This window comes from Corythoichthys intestinalis, chromosome 14 (assembly GCF_030265065.1).
Source record: "Corythoichthys intestinalis isolate RoL2023-P3 chromosome 14, ASM3026506v1, whole genome shotgun sequence".
NCBI classification, from domain to species: Eukaryota; Metazoa; Chordata; class Actinopteri; order Syngnathiformes; family Syngnathidae; genus Corythoichthys; species Corythoichthys intestinalis.
In genome coordinates, this window is record NC_080408.1 from 45,358,551 (window position 1) to 45,383,393 (window position 24,843).

The 24,843-nt window shown below is 39.1% G+C and overlaps 3 protein-coding genes and 3 non-coding genes across 8 annotated transcripts; all 6 read left to right on the forward strand.

The window, feature by feature from the left end:
- Positions 1 to 1,736: 1,736 nt before the first annotated feature.
- Positions 1,737 to 3,884, forward strand: rps8a (ribosomal protein S8a). Its single transcript, XM_057857683.1, has 6 exons — positions 1,737 to 1,799; positions 2,462 to 2,568; positions 2,776 to 2,875; positions 3,060 to 3,235; positions 3,429 to 3,558; positions 3,737 to 3,884. Exons 1-6 carry the CDS (start codon positions 1,796 to 1,798, stop codon positions 3,844 to 3,846), a joined length of 627 nt encoding a protein of 208 aa, XP_057713666.1. The 5' UTR covers positions 1,737 to 1,795; the 3' UTR covers positions 3,847 to 3,884.
- On the forward strand, positions 2,605 to 2,712 carry LOC130930508 (small nucleolar RNA SNORD46). The gene has a single exon (XR_009067066.1). It is a non-coding gene; the product is annotated as a small nucleolar RNA SNORD46 (small nucleolar RNA).
- On the forward strand, positions 2,919 to 2,988 carry LOC130930506 (small nucleolar RNA SNORD38). The gene has a single exon (XR_009067064.1). It is a non-coding gene; the product is annotated as a small nucleolar RNA SNORD38 (small nucleolar RNA).
- On the forward strand, positions 3,273 to 3,339 carry LOC130930507 (small nucleolar RNA SNORD38). The gene has a single exon (XR_009067065.1). It is a non-coding gene; the product is annotated as a small nucleolar RNA SNORD38 (small nucleolar RNA).
- A 1,499-nt stretch (positions 3,885 to 5,383) lies between the features above and the next one.
- acadm (acyl-CoA dehydrogenase medium chain) lies at positions 5,384 to 12,133 on the forward strand. Its single transcript, XM_057858113.1, has 12 exons — positions 5,384 to 5,474; positions 5,706 to 5,820; positions 8,942 to 9,039; positions 9,109 to 9,178; positions 9,310 to 9,410; positions 9,499 to 9,579; positions 10,567 to 10,697; positions 10,777 to 10,885; positions 11,117 to 11,257; positions 11,326 to 11,421; positions 11,508 to 11,756; positions 11,915 to 12,133. Exons 1-12 carry the CDS (start codon positions 5,460 to 5,462, stop codon positions 11,984 to 11,986), a joined length of 1,278 nt encoding a protein of 425 aa, XP_057714096.1. The 5' UTR covers positions 5,384 to 5,459; the 3' UTR covers positions 11,987 to 12,133.
- Positions 12,134 to 12,636: 503 nt separating this feature from the next.
- On the forward strand, positions 12,637 to 23,052 carry rabggtb (Rab geranylgeranyltransferase subunit beta). 3 transcript variants are annotated; one of them, XM_057858116.1, is made up of 10 exons: positions 13,734 to 13,919; positions 14,412 to 14,544; positions 14,864 to 14,971; positions 15,186 to 15,383; positions 15,464 to 15,569; positions 15,653 to 15,705; positions 17,193 to 17,303; positions 17,395 to 17,520; positions 20,237 to 20,386; positions 22,726 to 23,052. In XM_057858116.1, the coding sequence occupies exons 2-10, from the start codon at positions 14,542 to 14,544 to the stop codon at positions 22,864 to 22,866; spliced, it is 996 nt and encodes a 331-aa protein (XP_057714099.1). In that variant the 5' UTR covers positions 13,734 to 13,919; positions 14,412 to 14,541; the 3' UTR covers positions 22,867 to 23,052. The 3 variants fall into 3 exon arrangements, with proteins under 3 accessions (XP_057714097.1, XP_057714099.1, XP_057714098.1); XM_057858114.1 differs by lacking the exons at positions 13,734 to 13,919; positions 14,412 to 14,544 and adding an exon at positions 12,637 to 12,783; XM_057858115.1 differs by lacking the exons at positions 13,734 to 13,919; positions 14,412 to 14,544 and adding an exon at positions 14,567 to 14,796.
- The last annotated feature ends 1,791 nt before the right edge of the window (positions 23,053 to 24,843 follow it).

Consider the following 24,843-nt stretch of genomic DNA (forward strand, 5'->3'; position numbering starts at 1 on the left):
ATTGTTATTTCTTTGTTTGTTTCTCATGATTCCCTATTTGTTTCCTCAGAATGGACTGATTCCATATATATTTCCCTGCACTTCCTCTATAAAATTAACATTTACTGACCACCACAATGTTTTTATTCATTTCTTTTAGTGTTTCTGAATGTTAAAGAGTTGCACTTTCGAACTAAGTCATTTTTTCCCAAGCTTTTTATCTGAGTTTGTTCTACATGATAAAATGTATGAGTGAGTGCTCGTCCGAGACTAGTGATTCCATACTTTTTGCTAGGGCTTGTATAGCCTTGTTTCTGATACTTTCATTAAATGTTTGCTTTTTTTCTCTCTTTTTTAATGTAATTTAAAACTGTGTTGGAAATTATGCTACTAATGTAATATAGCACTATGTTGAGTCCATTCTAATAAAAAATATATAGCGGAAAACGATCAGGTGACTTGAAATTCCGCTCTGAGACCCCCAATTTAGCCAACTTTCAAAATTGTCCGATATGCACGTGTGATACATCATTGGAAAGCTTAAAATCTCAATTTTCTGGGAGGAAGAAAAATTTTGAACAAGAGGGCACTTAAAAAAATGTTTTAATTAAACAGCAAAACCCTATCTGGAGGCGAGAGCAGAGTTACAGACGCCATGACTTTCACGAGATATTATCGCGTACTTACCTTGTTTCGATCCAATAACTCCATGTAGCATGTATCGCTGAGTGTCAACACACAGCTGTGAATTGCCACAGCTGGATTTTTGGGGGATTTTATCGGTGAAACATGGTAATATATCATGGGTCGCGATGCAGAAATCGCAGACATCAAGGAGTGGTCGACATTTTCTTTTTCATATATTTACCTTTTTAAACGTTTTTTATCCCATTTTTGTGTGTGGATGGATTATTTATCATCTAACATATCGGAAAAAATGCGACAGAAACAAACAAAAAAATACAGTTAAGCGATAGTTATGAGGTAAATATCCGTGACTTTTTTTTACAGACACCATTTTTTTCATTGTGACGTAATTTGTTTAACAGTTTAAAATATGCGAGGGAATAATTTTTTAAAGTGTTTTTTTAAAACGAAATATTAGACATTAATTAATGATTCTAAGCTAAAAATGACATTTTGAATAATAAATATAATTAATTAGTTACCTTCGTTTTATGGCTGGGTTGAAACAAAAGCGGTTGCGCGCCGTCTGTAAACGGGGGTTTTCAGGGTAAAACGGGCAAATTAAAAATAGTGCAGGGGCTTCGTGCGCCATGAATCTGCTATGGCAGCATATAGACATATTGTTCTTTCAAACACAACAGTTGTTTTGGCTTAAAATAAAGCAGTTTCTTTTAAAGACGAGTGCAACAGCATAAACTGCTTTTTCAGTCTTGTCTGTGTTTTCCGCCATATATTTAGAATGCTTTTCAGGAAACATGGGATAATTAACATACCGGTACGGAATAATGAGCATTATGAATCAAAAGTATCTATCCATTTCATTAACACGAAATAACTGAAATCTTGTTATGAGGTCTCGGACAATCAATTTGGTGTTTGGCGTGTTTAGGAATTCATGTTTAGAAATGTGCGCGGAAATTTTAATACTGCGGTTTATTTTATATTTATTTTTTTGCGTTCAGTATTACGTTTATTAACGAATATAAAACCTCGTTGCCACAGGGGCTCTCGTGAGATTTCCCTACCAACACTTCTACTCATGAAGAAACTAAAGAAGTCTCGCGAGAGCACACGGCTTCAAACCTTCCCATGATCCTTTAGGGTTCCTCTTTCTAGCCGGCGCCTGAGAATGGGTACGTGTTTTCATGCATTGGTAGGAGGGAGAATCCTCTTCAATCTGCCTTTTTATCCAACGACTATCGAACTGCCTTAAAAACATATTAAGGTTAAATATAAATATAGTCGATACGTTTCCAACTTGATTACGCGCGGATCGGTTATCATGTCTTGAGGAAGTCCTTTTCCGTGGATGTGCAAAATGCTCCAAGATGGCTCCTTACTGGCTATGGTACAAACTTATGATGACGAGTTACTGCGGCGCTCGCTCTTTAATAGTTTTTGGGAGATGCTAAGGTGTTGGTTATTGAAGCGTGTTGTTGTGTTTTTTTCCAAATGCGGGGTCTGGTTGTAAGCTAAAACTAGGGACAACAGGGAGACGCTGCTAGCATTAGCAAGGCTGCTCGTGATAGTTAATAGCGTCAACGTGCAGTCTTCTCAATTCATGCTAGTGCTTGTCTTATTTATATATGCTGTTAACATAATTTTGTCATTTAAGTAGTCGGTACATTGTTTCTAGACTATGCTTGAGTGAAATGATGAAGCCTATTTGCGGAGTCCAAATACACGATGTGGACCACCTACCTTGGAGAACTGATTGCTCAAGCATAGTCGAATACTGTACAGCATGTTGTGCTCATGTTTTCCACCCTTTTAAAGAAACCATTTTCCTCCCCAGGTATCTCAAGGGACAACTGGCATAAACGCCGCAAGACCGGCGGTAAACGCAAGCCGTACCACAAGAAAAGGAAGTATGAGCTCGGGCGTCCTCCCGCTAACACAAAGGTAAATATAAAATGTTGTGGTGTCGCCCTTAATTGTTCCGTGAGTGATGAAAACCGGACCTTAGGTAGGTCTTATTTGCTCCGTTTTGGTGCAAAGCTTTGGACCTACCCGTGCTAGGCCTCGTCATAGTTACACTGACACGCATGTGAATGATAAATTGGGAAATGGGAGATAATTTTGGTAGTTATGCATGACTTTTTCCTTCAGATTGGTGCTCGTCGTATCCACACCGTGCGAGTCCGTGGTGGGAACAAGAAGTATCGTGCATTGAGGCTGGATGTGGGCAACTTTTCATGGGGCTCTGAGTGTAAGTTTCTAATGGATGGTGGTTCTCAAGTTCACTGAGATGTTCTTCAATGAAGAGAACTTTGTCCAGTTCTGCTACTGAATGAAAGTGCTGATAGTTTAGACTCTGAGAAACCATCTCACATTTTTCAAAACTGCTTGCTATAAATATGAGGAAATAAATCGGTGCCTTGCTTATCGCTCAGGCTGTACACGCAAAACCAGGATCATCGATGTAGTCTACAATGCCTCCAACAACGAGCTGGTCCGAACCAAGACCCTGGTGAAGAACTGCATCGTGTTGATCGACAGTCTACCATACAGACAGTGGTATGAGGCCCACTATGCCACTCCCCTTGGACGCAAGAAGGGAGCCAAGCTGGTGAGTGACATTAGTTTGACTATCAAACAAATCTGTCTTTCGGTGAAGATAACTGTCCAGTTCTGCTACTGAATGAAAGTGATGCTATTGAAGACTCTGAGAAAGGCCTGTCATCCATCCTGATGTATTTAGCCTGAGATGTGTCGGTATACTGTGATTCAGAGCTTACATGTTCCCAACCCTTGTACTATAGACTGCTGAGGAGGAAGAGGTCCTGAACAAAAAGCGTTCCAAAAAGACCCAGAAGAAATACGATGAGCGTAAAAAGATGGCTAAAATCAGTCCACTCCTGGAGGAGCAGTTCCTGCAGGGAAAATTGCTTGGTAAGTCATTACATCACAGTATCATTATAAATGTAAGTTGCTGTTTGTTCACAAAGCTGGGTGCCTGACAAGAAATTATATGAAATGCACTCCTTGTGAATGTGTTTTCCCCACTATAAATCAATACCATATTTTTTGAAAGGTTTCAACAAAGTGATTTTCTTATTCGTACTTGCAGGCTGCATCGCTTCCAGACCAGGCCAGTGTGGCCGAGCAGACGGCTACATCCTGGAGGGTAAAGAACTGGAGTTCTACCTGAGGAAGATCAAGGCCAAGAAAGGCAAATAGATGTTTGATATGCCAATAATTAAAAAAAAGTTCCGAAACTTGTCCTGTTATTATTATGAACAACACACACATATTTAAATGATTGTGTAGTATTAAACTAATGGAATGTATGGTAATTTTGAAGTATTAAATTCCCATTTATCGCATCTGAAAAATCAAAGATGTGCCAAATAATAGACCAAAGAAATGTTAACGTGCTACTACAATGTATCAAAAGGCACAGGCTGTCGAGAATGTTGTGTCACAATTGGTCAAGACAAAGCATCCACCCCGTGCATTTGTGGAGTACTTTTTCCAATACCCACCTTCTGTCAACTAAAATTATCACAATGACTCTTGCAAAGGATGTCAATGTCACATGACCAAGCCAAAAAAAAGCATATGCAAAGACTACCATATTTAGGAATTGTTAAACTAATAGTTTGAACGAAATTTACTCTTTAGATTCAAACCATCACGTCAACTTGCATTTCCGCTACTTGTGACGGATAGGCTACGAAGTAAATCTCTTCCAGCTTTGGTCACGACATTAACAGCCACCTCATCAGAGCCATTGTGAAAAATATTCTTCGATAAAGTGTCTTGTTTTGGTTTCAGCCAAATTCCTTGGATTTATATAGCACCTTTTTTTGGACAGTCAGACACTTCACATTGCATTATTCTTTTACTCCATGGGAAGCCACTGAAGCGAGGCAGCCAATTCGTGCCATTGTCATTTCCGACTACTCGTAAAACTCATTTCACACAGGCAAGTAGAATGAAGTATCTTTCCCAAGGAAACGACAGTGGGCACAGGTGGGAGCTGGAATGGAACCCCCGATCCTTGAGTGGACGACCCGCAGATCCACCTGCACCATCGTCACCCCCATCTCAACTGGAATTTTTTTTTTTTTTTAACTTAAAGCACTTTGTCACAAAAACTGCTTTCCAAGCTCCAAATTTTGAAGCATGTAAAGACCATATGGTTTGACTCCTACCACCACAATTGGATAGGTTGAGTAGAAAGGCGCATAGCTGGATAACCTGACATCTTTAGCCAAACAGAGAATGCTTAACAAGCTTTTGTCTTTCCGCATAGACAATTCACCCTCCATTAAACTCACTGCGCAATGCCATCTCGTTGCCCATGCCACCCCTTCCTCCTTTTTTTTCTTTAACCCCAGCCCAGGAAAGAATAGGTTTCAATGAATATCACATTCCCTTAAGTCTACTAGCATAGTGTTGCATACTGATCGATATAATTTTTGTGGACCTTGTGCTGTGCTCTGTTTCAAACGTAGACTCACTTTTTGCTCTACTCAAATGAGTGAGTTGGCAATACAAAATACAGTCTTTGACAAAATTACTAACACTACATAAGTCATTATTTACCAACTAAGCAAAAAAAACGACCGGCAATCAGCCTCTGTTTGTGTTGGCTGCAGGTAAAGAAAGACATTTGAAGGGTGTAAAACATTAGGTAACGCTCTCACAATACTGGGGGAAAGTTCACTCTATTTACGCCAACCTTGGGTCACATGACTGAACGCGCCGCTGTAATTGGTCTAGAGGGCCGTCATAATCAAGTGGGGCTGAATTGTCTGTGTGGTGTCATCTGAGTTGAAGCAACAACAATGCTCTTGAATAGGGTGAGTTTTTAAACGTTCTCGTCAGCATCGTCGACGTGTATATACTCATCCAATGTATTCGTTTACCTAATCAAACAAATGTGCCTGAACTGAGCTTCTTGTTAATGTACAAACATGCTGGCAAACAGGTCACGGGCTAGCGTTAGCTTGTTATTAACAGTATGCATCGCGCCGTATGACGTTCAATTTTGTTCTACGAATTGTATTCATACTTTTATGATTACACTCCAGGTTCTCCGAGCGGGTTTGCGCTGTGGTGTCGTTCGGCTGCAAAGCTCAAGTGCAGCGGCCGCCCAAGCTCAACCGTCCGGCGATCACTCGGCTGCGGCCACCGGCTACTCGTTTGGTGAGTATTCATCTAACAGGATTTGAAGGAAGAAAGAAGTAATTTCCGGAAAGAGCGCAACAAATGGGGGAAATTGTCAGTTAACATTGGAATATGTGACAAAGATTACCCACATTCGGCGTGTAGCGACGGGTTTATGGGCACCCGATACTTGTTCCTAAAGAACTTAACATCATTACAAAGTTGTTTATAAAATACAACGTTGCAGGGGTGTTGGGTTGAATGTCACCTCTTCACTGTACAACATGTATAACTGACTAATTACTTTTCCTATTTTTTTTTTTTTTTTGTTTATAATCGGTCCTTTGCATCGTTTGCATAAATCCATCCCTCCATCTACTGCAACTTGGTTTATCCCATTCTAGAGGTCTGAAACATATTCAATCTGATTTGGGGCATATTGTTGACTACTTTCTGGCCTAAACTGACAGTTTGTTGCGTTGTAGAGATGTTTATCTGATTAACTCAGACTGCCATTGTCGGCGGTGGATGTCTAATCCATTTGAACTGGGAGATCTAGCACAAAATGATTGAACGTTAATTCGCTGACAGCCCTCCCAGTTTAAAAGAGAGTGCGCGTCCACTAGAGGTGTGCATCGGTACTGCCCTCACGATTCGATTCGATTACGATTCGGAGGGTCACGATTCGGTTCGATTCGGCAATGCATTGTGATGCCTTAAAGCCTGGGATGCATTAAAATTCTAAAGCAAAGCATATTTTTCGTGAATCATGAGGCAACACAAGCGGTCAGACATTAAACAACTTTTTATTGGCTCTTGTGTCACTCCTGGTTGAAGTCAAATGAAAATACTTTTAGATATATATTTCTTTTAAAAAAACGAAAAACTGATCACAGCATTTAATTGATTTGAATGAGACCAGGGCTTTCTCTTTTTTTTTTTTTTTACACACAGTAGCAGCCTTTCACACAATGCAACATCTGAACTCCTGTGCAAAATCAGTAATAGCAGTCACTGTATTTTAGTCACAACAACCCATCCATAAAAATATTCAAGTAAATATTAAAGAAAGCAACAAAGAAGATATTGTAGTGCAGCAGCATCTTTATCGCAATATCAATCCAGGGATCAGTTCAGTTGCAAACAAAACATCCAACTAAATTGCAATGTAGAACAAAAGTAAAATGTAGGCCTAGCCCACTATAAATGTGCAATCAACTTAGAAATGCAATTAGTAAGTACCACATAACAATACAAAATAATGAATTAAAATGAAGTGCAGCAGCATTTTAGCAGCCATAACAATCTGTTTCAACATGAGGAAATATCATTTTTTTGCAATTGAGAGAGCAGAGAGATAGTAGAGGTTAGATGGGGCCTAAAAAATCCAGCCCGACCCGACACGGCCCGCTGGTACTGAAGCCCGACCCTGCTTGGAGTGACGCGAAAAAAAGAAAAAAAAACGCAGCAGCAGCAGCAATTTATTTTCATTTCTTCGAGATTGCAGAAAAAAACGCATGTTTCTTAATGTTTAAATAGTCTACATATTTTTGTGATCATTATAGAAGCAACGCGTTAACAAAATAACGCTGGGAAAGTTTAATATTTAAAAAAAAAAAAACATCCGATTATGCAAACACACAGAGGAGAGGATTCAAAAGGATCACATTTGTGTTGCCTTTGTGTGCATAAAAAAGTGTCTTTCGTAACGAATTCTCAGTTGGCAGGAAAAAAAAACGCAAGTTTTCTTAATGTTTAAATAGTCTACATATTTTTGTGATAATTATAAAATCATTTACACAACGAAATAACGTTGGGAAAGTTTAATATAAAATTAAAAAAAATAAAAAAATGAGTTTGCAGACACACAGAGGAGAGGATTCAAAGGGATCACATTTGTGTTGCCTTTGTGTGCATAAATAAAAGTCTTTCGTAACGAATTCTCAGTTGGCAGAAAAAAAAACGCAAGTTTTCTTAATGTTTAAATAGTCTACATATTTTTGTGATAATTATAAAATCATTTTCACAACGAAATAATGTTGGGAAAGTTTAATATAAAAAAAAAAAAAAAAAAAAACGAGTTTGCAGACACGCATAGGAGAGGATTTAAAAGGATCACATTTGTGTTGCCTTTGTGTGCATAAATAAAAGTGTCTTTCGTAACGAATCGCAAGCGCCACAGCGGAGGAGAAGAAGAAAAAGCGGGCAGCGCCACTGCTTCATGTGAGTGCACAAGCAAATGCACAATACAGAGAGCCTGCTCTTGGTTTTATCCCATTTTTTTTTTTTATTAGTCCGGCGCAGGGCGGCCCGACCCGACCCGAACGTGAATGCGTAACATTTTGGGCCCGAACCTGAACTCGGGCACAAGATCTAACCTCTAAGAGATAGGACATAACATAACAATGGCTGAAGCGGAGAAAGAGGGAGCAAGAAAGATTCTTGTTGCACCTAAGACATTGAAAGCTGACATCTGGAGACATTTTGGCTTCTATGAGGTTGGTGGGAAACTTGACCAGAGTTATGCAGTGTGTAAAAAATGAAACATGACAATAATAATACAAATGGGGAAACCAAATCCATTGAATCACCGGAATTGCGCAGGGAAGATTTTTGAACGTACTTATATATTTTAAAATGCGCTGAATCGATTCAGCTTGTTGCCCGCATCGAATCGAATCGTCCATGCCCCGCATCGGGATGCATCGATTATTGTTGACACCACTAGCGTCCACTAGTGACAAACTAATTTTAAACTTGCATCATAAGTAAAAGAGCCACATGATTGGACGTCTATCGTTGTCAGTGGCAGTGAAAGAGTTTATTGAAGAAAAAAATGTTTGGATGTTTTACTGTATATCCTCAATTTGTTTTGGTCACCATGGTTCAACTTTAAGTTGGCACTATTTTTTTATATACATATATATCACTCTTGACTGTGCAAACTGTTAAGGGTGACAGCAAAAAAAAAAATTTAATTGTGTTTAAAACTGGTTCATTTTAGGTCATGTCACTCAAATTTGTTTTACGATGACCCAAAGATGCAAAATAGCCAGGGAATGGAAAAATGAAGACAAATAATCAGATGACACTCGTCAACTGAGTTTGCTCGCTGAGGGCATGTTTGTTTCTTAACTCTTTTCTTGTTAATCTGTCTCAGAGTTTACAGATCAACAGCGAGAGTTCCAGCAGCTAGCTCGTAAGTTTGCACGCGAGGAAATAGTTCCGCATGCGGCACAGTACGACAAAACTGGGGAGGTGAGCCTTCTCCTTGACGTGTTGCGTATAGTGCATTGGAGCATTACAATTGTTGGGTCTTTTTTTCAGTACCCTGTACCTATAATCAAGAAGGCATGGGAGCTGGGGCTGATGAACGGTCACATCGCGGAGGAGTATGGTGAGTTTCTCTGCTGCGTTCATAGAAATTACGAATTCCATTCAATTTTAATTTACTAGTTGTATTGAGTTCATTTTGTCTACACAAAAATTCAACAAAACTATTTTTTTACTGTTATGGGGAAAACAAAGGTGGAATGGGCTTGTCCATCTTTGATAACTGCCTCATCACGGAAGAGCTGGCCTATGGCTGCACAGGAGTCCAAACTGCTATCGAGGCAAACTCGCTTGGAGTAAGCGATTTTGAATTCTTTCTGCTCATTGTCAATGAAACATTGCATTACAATGTGTGGTTGAACTATGCATCTTGGTCCCCCATAGCAAATGCCTGTCATTATTGCTGGCAATGAGGCTCAAAAGAAGAAATACCTGGGGAGGATGACTGAGGAACCTCTCATGTGTGTAAGTACTTTTAAAGCTGTGAAGACTTTGGCTTCTTTGTCAAATGAGGGAAAACAATCATATTACAAGTAAAACACTGTTCTTGCCACACAATGCAATGTGGGAATTGTATTGATAGAACCTTTTGCAAATGCAACATGTAGCATTTGAAGTTCTGTGGCGAGTTTTCTTTAGAGGTTGCAAATTTGAATTGCAAGTGAATGCAAACTGTTATCATGTGAGTGTTCACAAAAAATATTGTTTAACATCCACCTCGCTACTGTATAATACAGCATAGCGTGTTTGCACCTGTCACTTTTTGTAGTTTTTAATCACCTCACATCACTACAAGCGTAATGCACTTCTAATATTTTTAGATTACTGTGCTATGGACTTGAGCTCTGAATTAACAACTTACATGAGTCCTGCAACAATTGATTAAATGGAGTAATTACCGGTAGACCAGCTTTTATTTGCGACGGACTGGCCAAGGAAAACCGGATATTATGATCCTTTTAATTTCATGACGGGAATTAGGAACGCTTTTCTCCATTAGAGGGCACTCATGCTCTTTTGACGAATGATGCTTCAGTTGTGCTGATTTTTTTTTCTCTCGCCAGTTTTTTTTTTTTTTTTTTTGTATTTGCAGTATAATAACGGTTCATTTTAAATATAATATCGTAAGCAGTTACTCATTGCTTGATTATTTTTTCATATATATATATTTTTTTAACTTGAGTTCATTTTTAGTAATATTTTGAAGTAACTCCACTCCTGAGTAAAAATTTTGGGTAATCTACCCATCTCTGGGTATTTTGTATTTGTACTTTTAAATATCATTAAATGCAATCTTGGAACCAGTAGATGTAGAGGTCAAAATGAATGTTGTTTCAAGCATAAACTCCCCGCCCTCCATCTAAAATTATTCTGCAATCCATTAATTATCTGATTGATAGCTGCAGCCCTAATGTACATTGTGGAGTTCATTGAATGTTCTTTATCGCTCAGGCGTACTGCGTCACAGAACCAGGGGCGGGCTCAGACGTTGCGGGCGTCAAGACTAGAGCAGTGAAGAAGGGTGACGAATACGTGGTTAACGGCCAGAAGATGTGGATCACAAATGGCGGAAAAGCCAACTGGTGTGTATTGTGGTCTTCGGATGGCAAGTTGTGATTCAGCTACTTCTCTAGATTGTTTAGTATCTTTTTGTGTATCCAGGTACTTCCTGCTGGCCCGTACAGACCCAGATCCGAAATGTCCCGCCAACAAGGCGTTTACAGGCTTCATTTTGGATGCAGACACCCCTGGAATTCAAATAGGAAGGAAGGTAAAATCATAACATTCTGATTAGCTATTTTCTTTTTCCCCCCACAAAACTCTTATTTAAATAACTCATTGGCTACCATTGATGGCAACAGACGTCCAGTTTGAATGGATTGGACGTTTACTAGTAACAACCTTTTTTAAATTTGCAGCAGCAGGATGAAAAAGGCCATATGAATGGACGTCTGTCACCATTGGTGGCACTGACTTTTGTCCCCCCCTTCCCCCCTTGCAGGAAATGAACATGGGTCAGAGGTGTTCGGATACACGAGGCATCACGTTCGAGGACGTGATTATTCCAAAGGAGAATGTCCTGATTGGTGAGGGAGCTGGGTTTAAGATAGCGATGGGCGCATTCGATAAAACTCGGCCACCTGTGAGTTACATGGTGCACAAGTTTGCCCTATTTCTTATTTGCCTGATTTGACGAGATCTTTTACATAGGTTGCAGCGGGAGCCACTGGCTTGGCACAGAGGGCACTCGATGAAGCCACTTCATATGCTCTGGAGAGGAAAACTTTTGGAAAATTGATTGCTGAGGTAGCCTTTCTCTAATTCATCAAAATCCCCCTTAAAGGGCTGTACAGCAGTTTACCAGAGTCCTAACAATGTATTCTATCTGGCAGCACCAAGCTATTTCCTTCCTTCTGGCCGAGATGGCAATGAAGGTCGAGCTAGCACGCATGGCGTACCAGCGTGCTGCCTGGGAAGTGGACCGCGGTCGGCGAAATACGTACTACGCCTCCATTGCCAAAGCCTTCGCCGGCGACATTGCTAACCAGGTGGCCTCGGACGCCGTCCAGGTGTTCGGCGGCAATGGATTCAATAGCGAGTACCCGGTGGAGAAGCTGATGCGCGATGCCAAGATTTACCAGGTGGGTGGTAGTTCAAGGACAAATGGTTTGTCGAAAACGGTTACTGTACTTAAGTATTTTTGGGGGGGTGGGGGCGGGGGGCTCCTTTTGTCAACAAGTATATTCTTATGAGCCTTTGCCCCCTATATTATAACATTTGGTGCTGTTGTCTGTTGTAGATCTACGAAGGAACTGCTCAAATCCAAAGGCTCATTGTCGCTCGCGAACACCTGTCAAAAGCAAAGAAATGAACATGTTTCTTTTTTTTTTAACATGTAAATCATGATCTTGTTGCATATAATTCGCCTTGTCATCACCTGACTGCCTTGGTAAGTGGAATCCAAACAGTTTATTCTGTTGTAATGCATGACTTTTTTTTTTTTTTTTTTTTGCCCCAACGCATAATACAAATGAAATCTATATGGCACTAGAATGTGTGTTGAATTGGAAAATTCATATGTACAGATGCCATACTATTCGTGTCATTATTTTGCTACATCATTGTCACTCTGTAAAAACTGCTAATAAAGCTTTCTGTATAAATAAAAAAAAGTTGGACAAATGTTTCAACTGTTATATTTTCAAATGTTATTTTGAAGTTTTGTTGACTTTTGATCTTTAGTGCGCATGAATGACACCTTATTTGTTGTGAGTGCACACGTGTGCTGTTAAACCCAATCTTTGAGTGTAGCTTTCACCACAAAATGCGCAACAAAAGGGTTTTTCCTGAATGTGTGTTTTCATGTGGGAGTTCAGGATTGACTTTTGGGAGAAGGCTTTCCCACAAGTTGTGCATTTAAAGGGGTTTTCCCCTGTGTGCTTTCTCATGTGTCTTATCATGGTTGGCTTGTAAGCAAATGTCCTCCCACAATATGAGCACACAAAAGGTTGTTCTCCTGTGTGCAGTCTCATATGCCTTACCAGGCAGTCTTTTCGAGTGAACGTTTTACCGCAAGATGAGCATTTAAATGGTTTTTCTCCAGTGTGGTTTCTCATGTGTGTTTCCAAGCTTGGCTTTTTAAGGAATGCTGTGCCACAAACTGAGCAGGTAAAACGCCTTTCTTTTGCATGTATTTTCTTGTGTGCGAGCAAGTCTGGTCTTCGACCAAATCTTTTGCCACAGTATGAACAGGTTAAATGCTTTTGACGCTTTGGCAAAGAGCTGTTCTCATGACCTTCCCAGTCTTCGTTACCATTCCAAGGGCAGTCGGTGTCGACGTTGTTTGACGATGGAGCGATGAGATCTGGCTGCGGGCCTCCACTTGGAATTTGAGGATAAAGCTGTGACAACTCTTCACCTTCTTTACTTTGTTCAGAGAATCCAGCCGGTGTCACGTCAGCCACTTCCTCTTCCTTCTTAATGCAGAGGGGCTGTTGATCCTCCTCTTTGATACAGTAAGGCTGGGGATGCTTGTCCCAGCTTAAGCTCCCCCACTGCGACTTTGGGGGAAGCGCTTCCTGATGATCACGCGGGTCCGTCTGCTGGACACCTGCGGGATACAACACATTTTCGATCAGTGGTTTCCAAACAAATGTCCACGAGATAGTTTGGGGGTCCGCAATGGCAGTTTTCACTTCTGTTGTTAGCTTTAATATTTTCAGAACAAAAGTATAGTTACAGGATTGGTCTCCCCCCGACAAAACGCATATTAATTTAAGAATTGTTTTCCAGTTTAAAGTCGTTATTCGATATATAGTTGGCTAAAGCGGAATAACTGCATGTTAAACACATCACGTGAATTCTAAGTAGCGTCCTGATTGGTTAATTGGGAAAACATCGTGCCTTTGTTTAGCTAATTGTTTTTATTCCCTAGTTCAAATGACCTTCAACTCATGCAGTTTACTTTTAAACATGGCCTATTATATAAAAAAAAAAAAAAAAAATAAGGTGTCAACAGCAGTAAAAATTTAGTTAAGACCTTCAGCACATAGCACAGTTTGAATCTTGCAAACGGCTCCTAGTTGTTGTCTTTGTCGCTCATTCTCCTCTCTCGCCTGGTAAAGCTGCTCCTCGTATGACACTATCGTGTTTTCAAAAAGTTGGAATATTTCGTCTGCGGCCTTAATTAGTCGCTCCCTCACCAGGTCTTTCAACATTTTGACGAAATTGACGACGCTCAATCACTAGTACCATTGATATTACAGATACTATGAGGCTAGATGGATAGAGGAGTAGTCTGAAACGTAAGTAAACGCCGTCCATGTTGCGTCGGGGGACGTCGGGTTTAAAGTGAGTGATTTTTTTTTTCTCCGGTAAAATACTCTTAAATTGCTGAATACTTGACTCCTTTGCAAACGGTTTGGTTTACAACAAGGGTAAAAATGTATGCTTCGAGGTGGATGATTTATTTTTTAAAGTATGCAATAAATTTCCTACATCTATGCCCTTTATGACAAACCAAGCCGTTTGAAAAATTGTGAATTAACCCATCAAAAGATTTCAAAGTACAACCTCTATTAAATAACTATAATTTTCATCGAACAGCCCCGATGCAAAATGGCCGACAAGTGAGATGTTTAAGATTACTAATACCGTGGATATTACATAGATCTAGATGCACGTTGTGAGTGAACCGGGACTTTGACTTATTGCAAAAAAAAAAAAAAAAAAAAAAAAACTCCAAACATATTACAGAATTAGTTTCCTGGTTAATTCGAGCCAAATACAATTTACAGCTGAACTTCGCCCTCCGAGGTGCAGATGGCAGTAAAGAACCCTCCCCTTACTCCATCTACCCGTTACCGCTGTTGACAAGCATCAAAGAAGAGAGGGCCGCTGAAGTATGATCATGCGTGAATTGTCAGGATGGTAAACAGCTTTTTTGTTTTATGGTTTTTTTTTTTCCTCAAACTGGTGTCAATACCTTTAGAGTAACACATAGTTTAAATGAATGTAAACGTATTTTGAATCGGATTCTGTCTTTGCTAAATAATTGACACGAAGGAGGCATCTGAAAACAGTTAGCATTTGGGCTACTATGTAGTGCATTCATTGTGTTTATTGCGGTATTTTATTGAACACCACATCACAAACTTCTCTTCGGCTTTTAAAATGCTCGAGGTAGATTTTCATCACACCTAAGTGAAATTGTACGTTTGTGAACGTTTCTATTATGTTTAAATGTTAGGGTACGCAAATGAAAGACGTCTTCATTAGCCCCGACGCCCCACACACGCTCCTGTTGGATAAACATGCAGACTACATCGCTGCATACGGCTCCAAAAAGGACGACTATGTGAGTATTAAACGACAATTATGTCAGATGTTAGAGTCAGAAAATGTCCCGCACTAGTGGCCAGTAAAATAATTGAGAACCTAAAAAAATGTAAATGTCGTTGACGTCGATAGACGTCCAGTCCATTTGAATCAATCAAATCAAATCGGAAATTTAGTTCAGCGTTTGAGGAGAACTTTAATAATCAAAGACACTGAGGAAATATTGCACGCAGGAGTACACGCTGTCCGAATACCTGCGCATGAGCGGTATCTACTGGGGTCTGACGGTGATGGACCTGATGGCTCAGCTGCCTCGCATGAATCGCCAGGAGATCGTCGACTTCATCACAGCATGTCAGCATGAATGCGGTGGGGTCAGCGCCAGCATCGGCCACGACCCCCATCTGCTCTACACGCTCAGCGCTGTGCAGGTGTCCGCAAGCACCCACGCTCTATTGACTATTACCTGGTCTCACCCCTATTCCCCCCCCCCCCCCCCCCCCTTCTTCAGATTTTGTGCTTGTACGACAGTGTGGACGCACTAGATGTGGATAAAGTGGTTGAGTACGTTAAAGGGTTGCAGCAGGACGACGGATCCTTTGCGGGAGACAAATGGGGTACAATACCTGCCGTTTTGAAGTACTGACGCACAAATTTTAATTTGTCACTGTGTAACTTTTTTTTTTTTTTGCTTCCACAGGAGAAATCGACACAAGATTTTCCTTCTGTGCAGTAGCCACACTTTCATTATTGGTGTGTATTTTCATTCAAACTAATGCTGTTTTTGGCAGCCTTTTTAATTTTCATCTTGGTCTTTTGGACGACGTACCTATTGGTGTTTCACATTTATAAATGTGTTAGTATTCGTCTAGTTATCGCTGTCAAATACTCAATGTTTTCACTTGTGAAAATTCAAGGGTTTTGTCGAAAAATACATTTAAAAAATAATACAAATTTGCAACAATTTTAAGTGAACATTGACAGACAAGCACATACTGTTGATTCTACAAGGACAAATGCAAGTTCGGGAGGGTTTTCCAACGGTTTTATTTACTACCAGAAGCATGAAGCACTACTACTGTAATCGGTAGCCAATGCCAACAAAACGAAAACACAAAAAGTTTAAGAGATTGCTCGCTATGCTAACGTTAATCACCGTTTTAAGTGTCCGTCTGTATTGTGTTTTGGAGAAGCATTTTAGCACTTAAAGTTGTTTCATTTCTTTTTATGAGGAAGCCACACACATAAACCCATTCAGATAACAGCTTAGTCTCCTTTCAACATAAACTATTCGAACAGTAAACAGTAAAGAGAGTGCTTTGGAATTGGATTCTATTTATGATATACTGTTTGATCAAGAAAACTGATTCATTAAAGTCTGCCTCTTCCTTATTTAATTTTGTTGTTTAGTTTATTAAAAGAAAATAAACGTGTCACTGACACAATTTATATCAGCGCTTTGTCCAGAAGAAAAAGAAATCAAGGACTTTTTTTATTTGAAGGAACATGACTTTTGTCTGAAAAATTCTTTTTATCTTTTATACTCAGAACCTTTCTTAAAAACTTTAAAGTGTTATGAACTTAAAACAGTACAGCTGCAGACTACAGTTACATTAGGAAGCTGTGATAACATTTTTTTTTGAAAGATAGTCATCCACTTTGTCTTCATTGTTACTTACAATATGCCTAAAACAACTTCAAGTAAAAGAAGGTAATTGAAAAAAGTCACATTTATCTGATCTATCCTTTAATTGTCTTATTAATCGATTTTAAAAAGTAATCGTTAGTTGCAGCACTATCTCCATGTGTTTCAAAACGAGCAAGCCTGGAGTGCAGACTGGCTTGAAAAACATCATTGTTTGTAGGTCTTTGGTAGTGAAGGAGTTAACCACTAGTCACCGGTGACGGTCTCGATGAGGGCGTAGGACATGTCACAGGAGTGACATGATCCAAACACTTTTACGATGTAGGCTTACTAACTACACGTACAATAAGAAAACGTATTGTGAACTTAAGACTGAAACTGTGTTGCATTAAGTCTCGTTAGGTGAAAACTGGCATTTGTCTTATGTTTTAGTCTCTTAAGGCACGTTTTTAGCTCGTCATCCTCATGAAAAAATTGTACGTCAACGAAATATTTTCATTATTATCATCATTGACAAAAACGATTTAAACCTTTTTTGACCAAGAAGTCATTATACTTAAAATGGCCTCCCTCTGTTTGCCTTGTCTGAATAAAGGGCAAGATGGATGCCATCGACGTGGACAAAGCCGTGGAATTTGTGTTGTCCTGTATGAACTTTGATGGCGGTTTTGGATGCAGGCCTGGCTCTGAATCTCACGCCGGTCAGGTGTCTGCTCCTTGTCTTTGTTTCAGTTGAAGTAAGTTGAAATTCAGGATTTTGTCTGTCTTTATGTAACTGGGGTGTCACATTTTGCTAGATTTACTGCTGCACGGGCTTCCTGTCGCTGACGGGCCAACTGCACCAGCTCAACGCCGACCTGCTGGGTTGGTGGCTCTGCGAGAGGCAGCTGCCATCTGGGGGCCTCAACGGGCGGCCTGAAAAGGTTCCTGTCTTTCCTATCTCGCCCTTGTGTCGTCATGTTTCATAGGATCTGTTAAGTTGCCCATTGACGGCGTCAAATTTTAGTTGTCAAACCTGAACAGGCCTGATACTATTCGAAAACCGTTTTATTTACACTTACTTACGCTTAAATTTATGAATACTTATAAGTCACTTTTTAAAAGTTGATAAAACACTTACAAAAAAGTAACAAATTAAAGTATTAAAATCATGACTTTAGCTGATGAGACATAATAGGCTAAACTTACTATGACAAAAGGTTTTTGTCAACTGAATAATAAAAATAACAAAAAGTAATTTTTAAAAAACTTTGTGATTAATTTGACATAGTATTCTGAATGTATTTGCATTAGTAAAAAATAGAAATTGAAATCTGATCAATTAACAAAATAATTTCAAGTAATTCTGAGTTTATTTCTTAACATAAAACCAAAAATCAAAATATATGATAGCTTTAGTAAAAAATACTATAAAAAAGTTCTTTTGTGTTTGATAAAGTCTGAGTCCTTAGAAATGTTTGTAAACATTTAATTAAACAAAAATAACTCGAAGTGTATTTTTCATAAATTATAAGTGGTAAACTGTTTAAATGTCCATTTTGTTGTAGTATTACACTTTATATAGTACGTATAAACACAGGGTACCCGCGGGTTATTAAAAGTATTAAAAAGGCATTGAATTTAGTTTTCCATTATTAAAGGTATTAAAAGTATTAAATTAGCTGTCGTAAGTCTGGAATTTTTTCACCGTGGTTTTAATTTTCAAGAACATCTCAGTGCAACCTAAATTATATCCGTGACAAAGTTTTTTTTTTTTTTTAATCCATAACGAAGATGACGCGTAGAATTTTTACGATGCACTGCACCTCGTGCGTGCGCGCCGTTAGCATCAACATCAAAACAGCAGGCAATTGCACAGTACCAGGCCCGGAGTGGCTAATCGGGAGAACCGGGACAGTTGACGTTTGGGCAGGTCGTAATACACATTTTTTACGAAGCTTTCAGTTAAACTATTTACTAACGGCATCACGCAACCCTGCTTTGCGCGATAAATTGTGGCCCTTCTAGCATTCCGTCTCCAATGCCGCCAGCTCTGCCTCTGGGAAAGAGTATCATAATATCCTGTTTTATCCGGTTTTAATGGCCGAAATGGGGCACGTTGAGGCAGTATGACGAGCGTGAACCCGTCTGGCTGTTGGCGCGACCCATTATCGTTGTTTTTGAGCATGTTTGGATAAAAGTACAGCGATAAACCGTAAATGAACATGCAGAATGAAATATTTTTCATGAGAGCACCACTAAAACTTCCACCACGGAGGCTCCAGGCACTATTTTTGGGCACAAAGACGGAGGATTGGGGTGAAATCCACGTTCTCAGGCAAAACATAAGTTGGGCATTTTAACCCAAAACATTGCACTCTGAGGTGGACTGATGAGCGTGAACTACCCTGAAATACACAGGTGTCTGAACTGTATAATTGCATTGGGAGACAGCCGTTTTGGTGAGTTCAATTATTCTTTCAATCAATCATTCAATCTTTCACATTTAATTGCGGTAATTTTATGTCATGAATAATATGAAAACACTCATAAGTAATGATATATTACATTATTTTTTTATTTATTTAAACTATATACAGTACGCCCCCAAAATTTGAATATCAAGTAAAAGTTGTTTTATTTTGGTAGATTAAACCAACAAAATTGAGTATGTCAATTTGCATGTACCACAAACCAGAAAAAAAATGAATATGATGAAAAGCTTCAGTTTTGTACACACTTGCCACATGTGTAATTCAAAACACCTGCAAAAGGTTCCTTATTCTTTAAAAAGTCAGTCTAATATAAGATAAAATTATAGCTCGTACCCCAAAAATAAAATGGTAACTTCACACAGAACCTGCGCTTGAGCCCTTGATCTCAGAACTGTCAGTAGACATGCTCTTCCTTTGTGCCTCCCTTTTTACAAGTTATTTGGGGAAAATTCATATTTGATTAATCTTTACAAGTGTAAAGGAAAACTCTTTTCTTGTTTCTAATGAGGCTTAAATTTGATGAACTCCTGTGCTAATAGGTGTATTTAGAAATTGAAATATATAATTTATGCATTTTAAAAAATCGCAAGTTTACTATTGACAGCATGCGATTAGTCGCGATTTTAAAAAATTAATCGCTTGACAGCACGATTATTATTACAATATTTTAATAAGGTAGGTCATTACATAAAGAGGGCCGGTCTGTGGCACAAAACTTTTTGTTTTAATTGTATCTTCAATAAATGTGCATTCTTTTGTCAAACACACTTAGTAATTGAGGTTAAATTTGATGTTCAGTGCTTTATTTTTTTAATATGATTAAATATTATCTAAATAATGGGTGCCAGAAAAGTATTAATTTTCTGATGAAATGGCATTAAAAAAGGTCTTAAAAGTCTTGGATTTAGATTTATCAATCCTGGGGGGACCCTGAAACAGATTAATTAATCAGGTTATTATTTTTAAGTGTGAACATTTTTTGATAGCATACAAATTTAGGTAACGTGCAGTAAATAAACCTAAACGAAGAGAGGGGGAAAAAAACATTTCTAGTGCTTCAGATTTGTTTCCCCAACTCATGAATCTTACAAAATTACGGTGTTACAAATACCGCGGTCTGCCAGCATAGCTTTGTGGGAAACGTCACCAGCTACGTCTATTTCAGCTTCCGGACGTCTGCTACTCTTGGTGGGTTCTGGCTTCGCTCCGGATTATAGGCAAGATCCACTGGATCGACAAGGACAAGCTGCGCTCCTTTATCCTGGCCTGCCAGGACGAGGAGACAGGGGGCTTCGCTGACCGACCGGGAGACATGGTAAGCGCCGACTGTTCCAACATGTCGGCTATTGTTGTTTTCATCATCGATGACGATAACGAAAATATTTAGTTAACTAAAAACGTGTCTTGGGAGCAGGGGTCGCGTTAACCGGATATTTTCCGTCGTTGACCGGTTTTTTAAAACGATGACGGAAAAAACTGAAATCCGTCCGTCATTTTGACAGGTTGCAATTCACACCCCAGACCACAGGGTGGCGAGTCAGCATATTAGCTATTGTCTCTCTTAATGCATGACGTCGTTGGCTCTTCTGTCAGAATATTGTAGCGTCACCGGGGTCTGGCGGCGGCACCGTGATTGACACATCAACGCGAGGTTCTTATTGGTGCACCCGGTGTGCCAGCGCGTCATCCAATCACCCAATCACATGACGTCACAACTCCGCCCCCCTGACCGGAGCCGCCATATTGTGTGTCAGCTCGTCATATTTACACATTACCGCTACGTACATGCCTCCTATTACGGCGTGTTTTTCTGCTCGTTAATATTAATAATCGAAATGGTGAAGGCGTGCGTGGCGGTTAGTTGCTGTAACAGAGAAGATAGACGGAGAGACTTGAAGTTCTACCGTATTCTGAGAGACCCGAGATGAGAGCGAGATGGACTGCTGTAATTCGACAAGAAATCTGGGCACCAAACGATCACCACAGACTATGTAGTAGTCTTTTTATATCTGGTAAGATGCATTTAATATATATTTAGAAGATTTTGGGCTGACAACCACAATTAAGATCGTTGTGTGACGTTGGTGATTGGGGTCTATATCGTTGCCTCTTTTTCTTTGGGGGCGGAGTTGTTGGTAAGCAGAGTAAAAAGGGAGAAAAATACCACGACTTCCGTGTCTAATTTTTCGCCGCCAAGCAAGTGTTACAATATTAATTAAAAATGAATGAAAACTAAATACTATTGAATATGTCATCATTATCATTTAAAAAATGTAAGTGACGGGTAAAAATAGACTATGACCGGATTTTTATGACCCTGTCAGTCAAAATGACAGACAACGAAAATTTCTAGCGCAACCTCTGCTTGAGAGACTAAAATATATTGACACAAATGCCAGTTTTCGTCTGACGAGACAATGTGACATAGTTTCTTGTTATATGTTTACAATACGGAACATTTTCTTATTGTACGGGGAGCACATGAGCCTACGTTGCAGTGTTTGGGTTGTGTCACTCGTGACATTTGCTGCGTTTCACTGGTGTTTAGGATGTGCTTCAAACTAGGCTGCGTGCCAGGCTTGCTTGTTTTGAAACGTGGTAAATTTTTCTTATCTTGGCAAGAGAGAATACGCAGTCGCTTTAGCCTTTAAAGGTCCGAGCTGAGTGATCATCACACAATAAATGTAACTCGTAGTATTAGCGTAGTAGTCTTGTTAGCATTAGCATAAACTTATAGTTCGTGGTGTGTAGGTGGATATAATTGATTTAAAATAATGTACTGTTTTCCTGTTGAGTATGTATTGTAATCACAAAGTTGGCATTATTCTTGTAGACACCACAGTATGTGCTCAATTGCAAAAATAATTTTGAATTGTTAGAAATCTACATTTACCGTATTGGCCCGAATATAAGATGGTGTTTTTTGCATTGAAATAACACTGAAAAAGAGGGGGTCGTCTTATAGTCACGGTCTAGAAATTATACCCATTCACGACGCTAGATGGCGCCAGATAACATTGAAGCGATGTTCTGTCATGCTAGATCTCAGCTACCCTTTTAAGTTTAACCAGTTTGCATTATTTTATTGGAATGTTTTTCCTTATTCAGATTTGTTTCAAGACTACAGTTACAGTTACTTTGATGGTTAATGCAGTTATTGCAATTTTGTTGTTTTATCACAATAGATTGGTTTATTTATATTTCAAAAACCAGAAGTCATTCATTTACAAATGTGATTGCACTTCAGTTTACATATTTAAATTTTCAGTTATGAATATTTGAATAAGGCAAATTAACATGCTTTTTCTCTCAAATATATGGTTATAATCATTTGTTTCGGATGTACTGTGATTATTTTCTGTATAAAAATTAATTTGGTGTTCAAAGTCTTTATTCAAACTTGAGTCTTGAAAAAGAGGGGGTCGTCTTATAATCAGGGCCGTCTTATTTTCAAGCCAATACGGTAATTATTTTTGGACAAAAACATTTTGAGTAATCGGCGACTATACCTAGACAAAGACGAACACATTTTGAAATGACTAAAATATGCCTGATACTAGAAGTATTTTTTTCCGAAAGACAGACAAAAATTAGAAAGGGCTGCCAAAAACAACACTGGGATCGTCAACGCTAACTCGCTTTTTTCCCTTATAGGTGGACCCCTTCCATACCCTGTTTGGAATCGCTGGCCTCTCCCTTCTGGGGGATGACAAGATCAAAGCAGTGAATCCTGTACTGTGCATGCCCGAGGACGTGCTGCAGAGGCTCGGCCTTAAGCCGGAGCTTCTTAGCTAGCCCCCCTCCAAGACACGTGGAGGTTATTTTCATTGAACATTCCTGTACGTGTTGACTTAATCCTACTCTGATGATTACAATCGGAGAAAACTTACCATGAAACAATAATATACACTATTCGGACCCCAGTTTACATCACTGAAACGCCTGATTTATTTGGATTAAATGGTTACTACAATAATGAAATGTGACTTTAGCGCTCCATTTTATCTTGTCTTTTGTCCAAAATTATATCTAATGTTAATATGAATATGTAACTTATTTGTTTGACTCAGCAATAAATGTCAGATGTGCTTATCAAGGAATGTTACTTCTGTTCTGTGATGTTCCGGTAGATGGCCCTATTTCCGTTGTAAACACGTCACACACACATACAACATGTATTACCCCAAGACTGCACAAGAGGGCACATTTGCACTTAATACACGATATTGACGCGCTATTTATGTATATAGTTAACGGTAGTAATGAGTCTACTGGTCATTATAATATATGTATTGAATTACTGTTGTTGGTTGTAATGGACATTTATTGTTCATAGCTAGTATAGTCGTCATGGAAATGGTTAACCCTTTATAGGCGCTCATTAAACTCATTAGCTGCCAATTACGACACTAGACAAACAATTTTGAATGGGAGGGCTTGCAGTGATCATTCGGTCTATCAGTGGCACTAAAAGATAAGTTCACAGCCAGTCCTCCTAGTTTAAATGAATTGGTCATCATTGTCAATGGTAAGAAATGGGGTGGGGGAAGAGTGTTATTGGGCTGGCTTTTGGATTTTATTCATATGTAATTATATTTATTCATTAAAAAAACATAAAATACTGATAATATGTATAATTATTGTAGTTCAGAATTAAAGTCCTTTTAACTGGACGTCACATTTTGGATCATGTATTCCAGGGGTGTCAAACTCGGTTTAGTTCACAGGTGTTGTTCAAGTCAATTAGATCTCATGTGAGCAGAAACAGTTTATTTTTGGCCAAATAAGCAGGGGTGAAAGTGGGCCAAAACGGTCAGGAACACAGTTCCGGTATAAGATTCAGGTCAGGAACGCAGTTCCGGTATAAGATTCAGGGCAGGGACGCTGTTCCGGTACAAGGTGCTTTGATTCCAAAAATATGACGGCAACTGTAAAAACGCTATGTAAAAAAAATAAAATAAAAATGCTAAGCTGCCACACATGCATTTCATCTCCAAGAAGAAAACAACCTACCAACATAAGATTTACATACACAAGTGTTAATAACAAGCATAATAAAGTGCTTGTGTAGCGTAATCCGTTTCCACCGATATTATTTATTTTATTCCACGGACGGCATGGAGGTTTCCCCATGTGCTGCAGTTATCGGAGTCTGACGATGATGAGTCACCCCAATGCACACAGCAAAGCAAAACAGACTCATTAATCCGTTCAATTGGCTGACATACTGACATGTGATCAGCAAAGATAGTTAGCTCTGATTGGTTCAAATGTGCATGTTTTCTGGAACAGCAAAAAAACAAAGTTTGTTGAATTGATGCGACCAAAAAGGGCAATGCAACAGAAAATTGATCAAATCTTTAAGAGCAAGGAAAGAGTTGAGGAGGCTTATTTATCATATTTAGTTTTATTTGCTCTGATGGGGAGGTTCAGAACATCTTAGCTGTCAATGTGCAGTTTGGACTTATTTTTTTTTTCATTTATGTTAGGCTACTTATTCATTTCCTTATGATTTAAAAAGTCAATGTGCAATCTTCAAAATATATTCCATGTCACTCAGCATAATATAAGTCATTTGTACTTATTTTTCTGAATGTATGTTACTTAACCCCTGGGTGTTATTTGTCCATTTTTTGGCTTTTTTCGTTTTTTTCTGTGTTTAAAAGGAAAAAAAGCATATGAAAAAATACACTAGGGAGCTGATATTTCCTGCAGGATACTAAATCATGTAGAAGTTCGAAATGGCACCATCCGGCAATTTCTAACTTATTG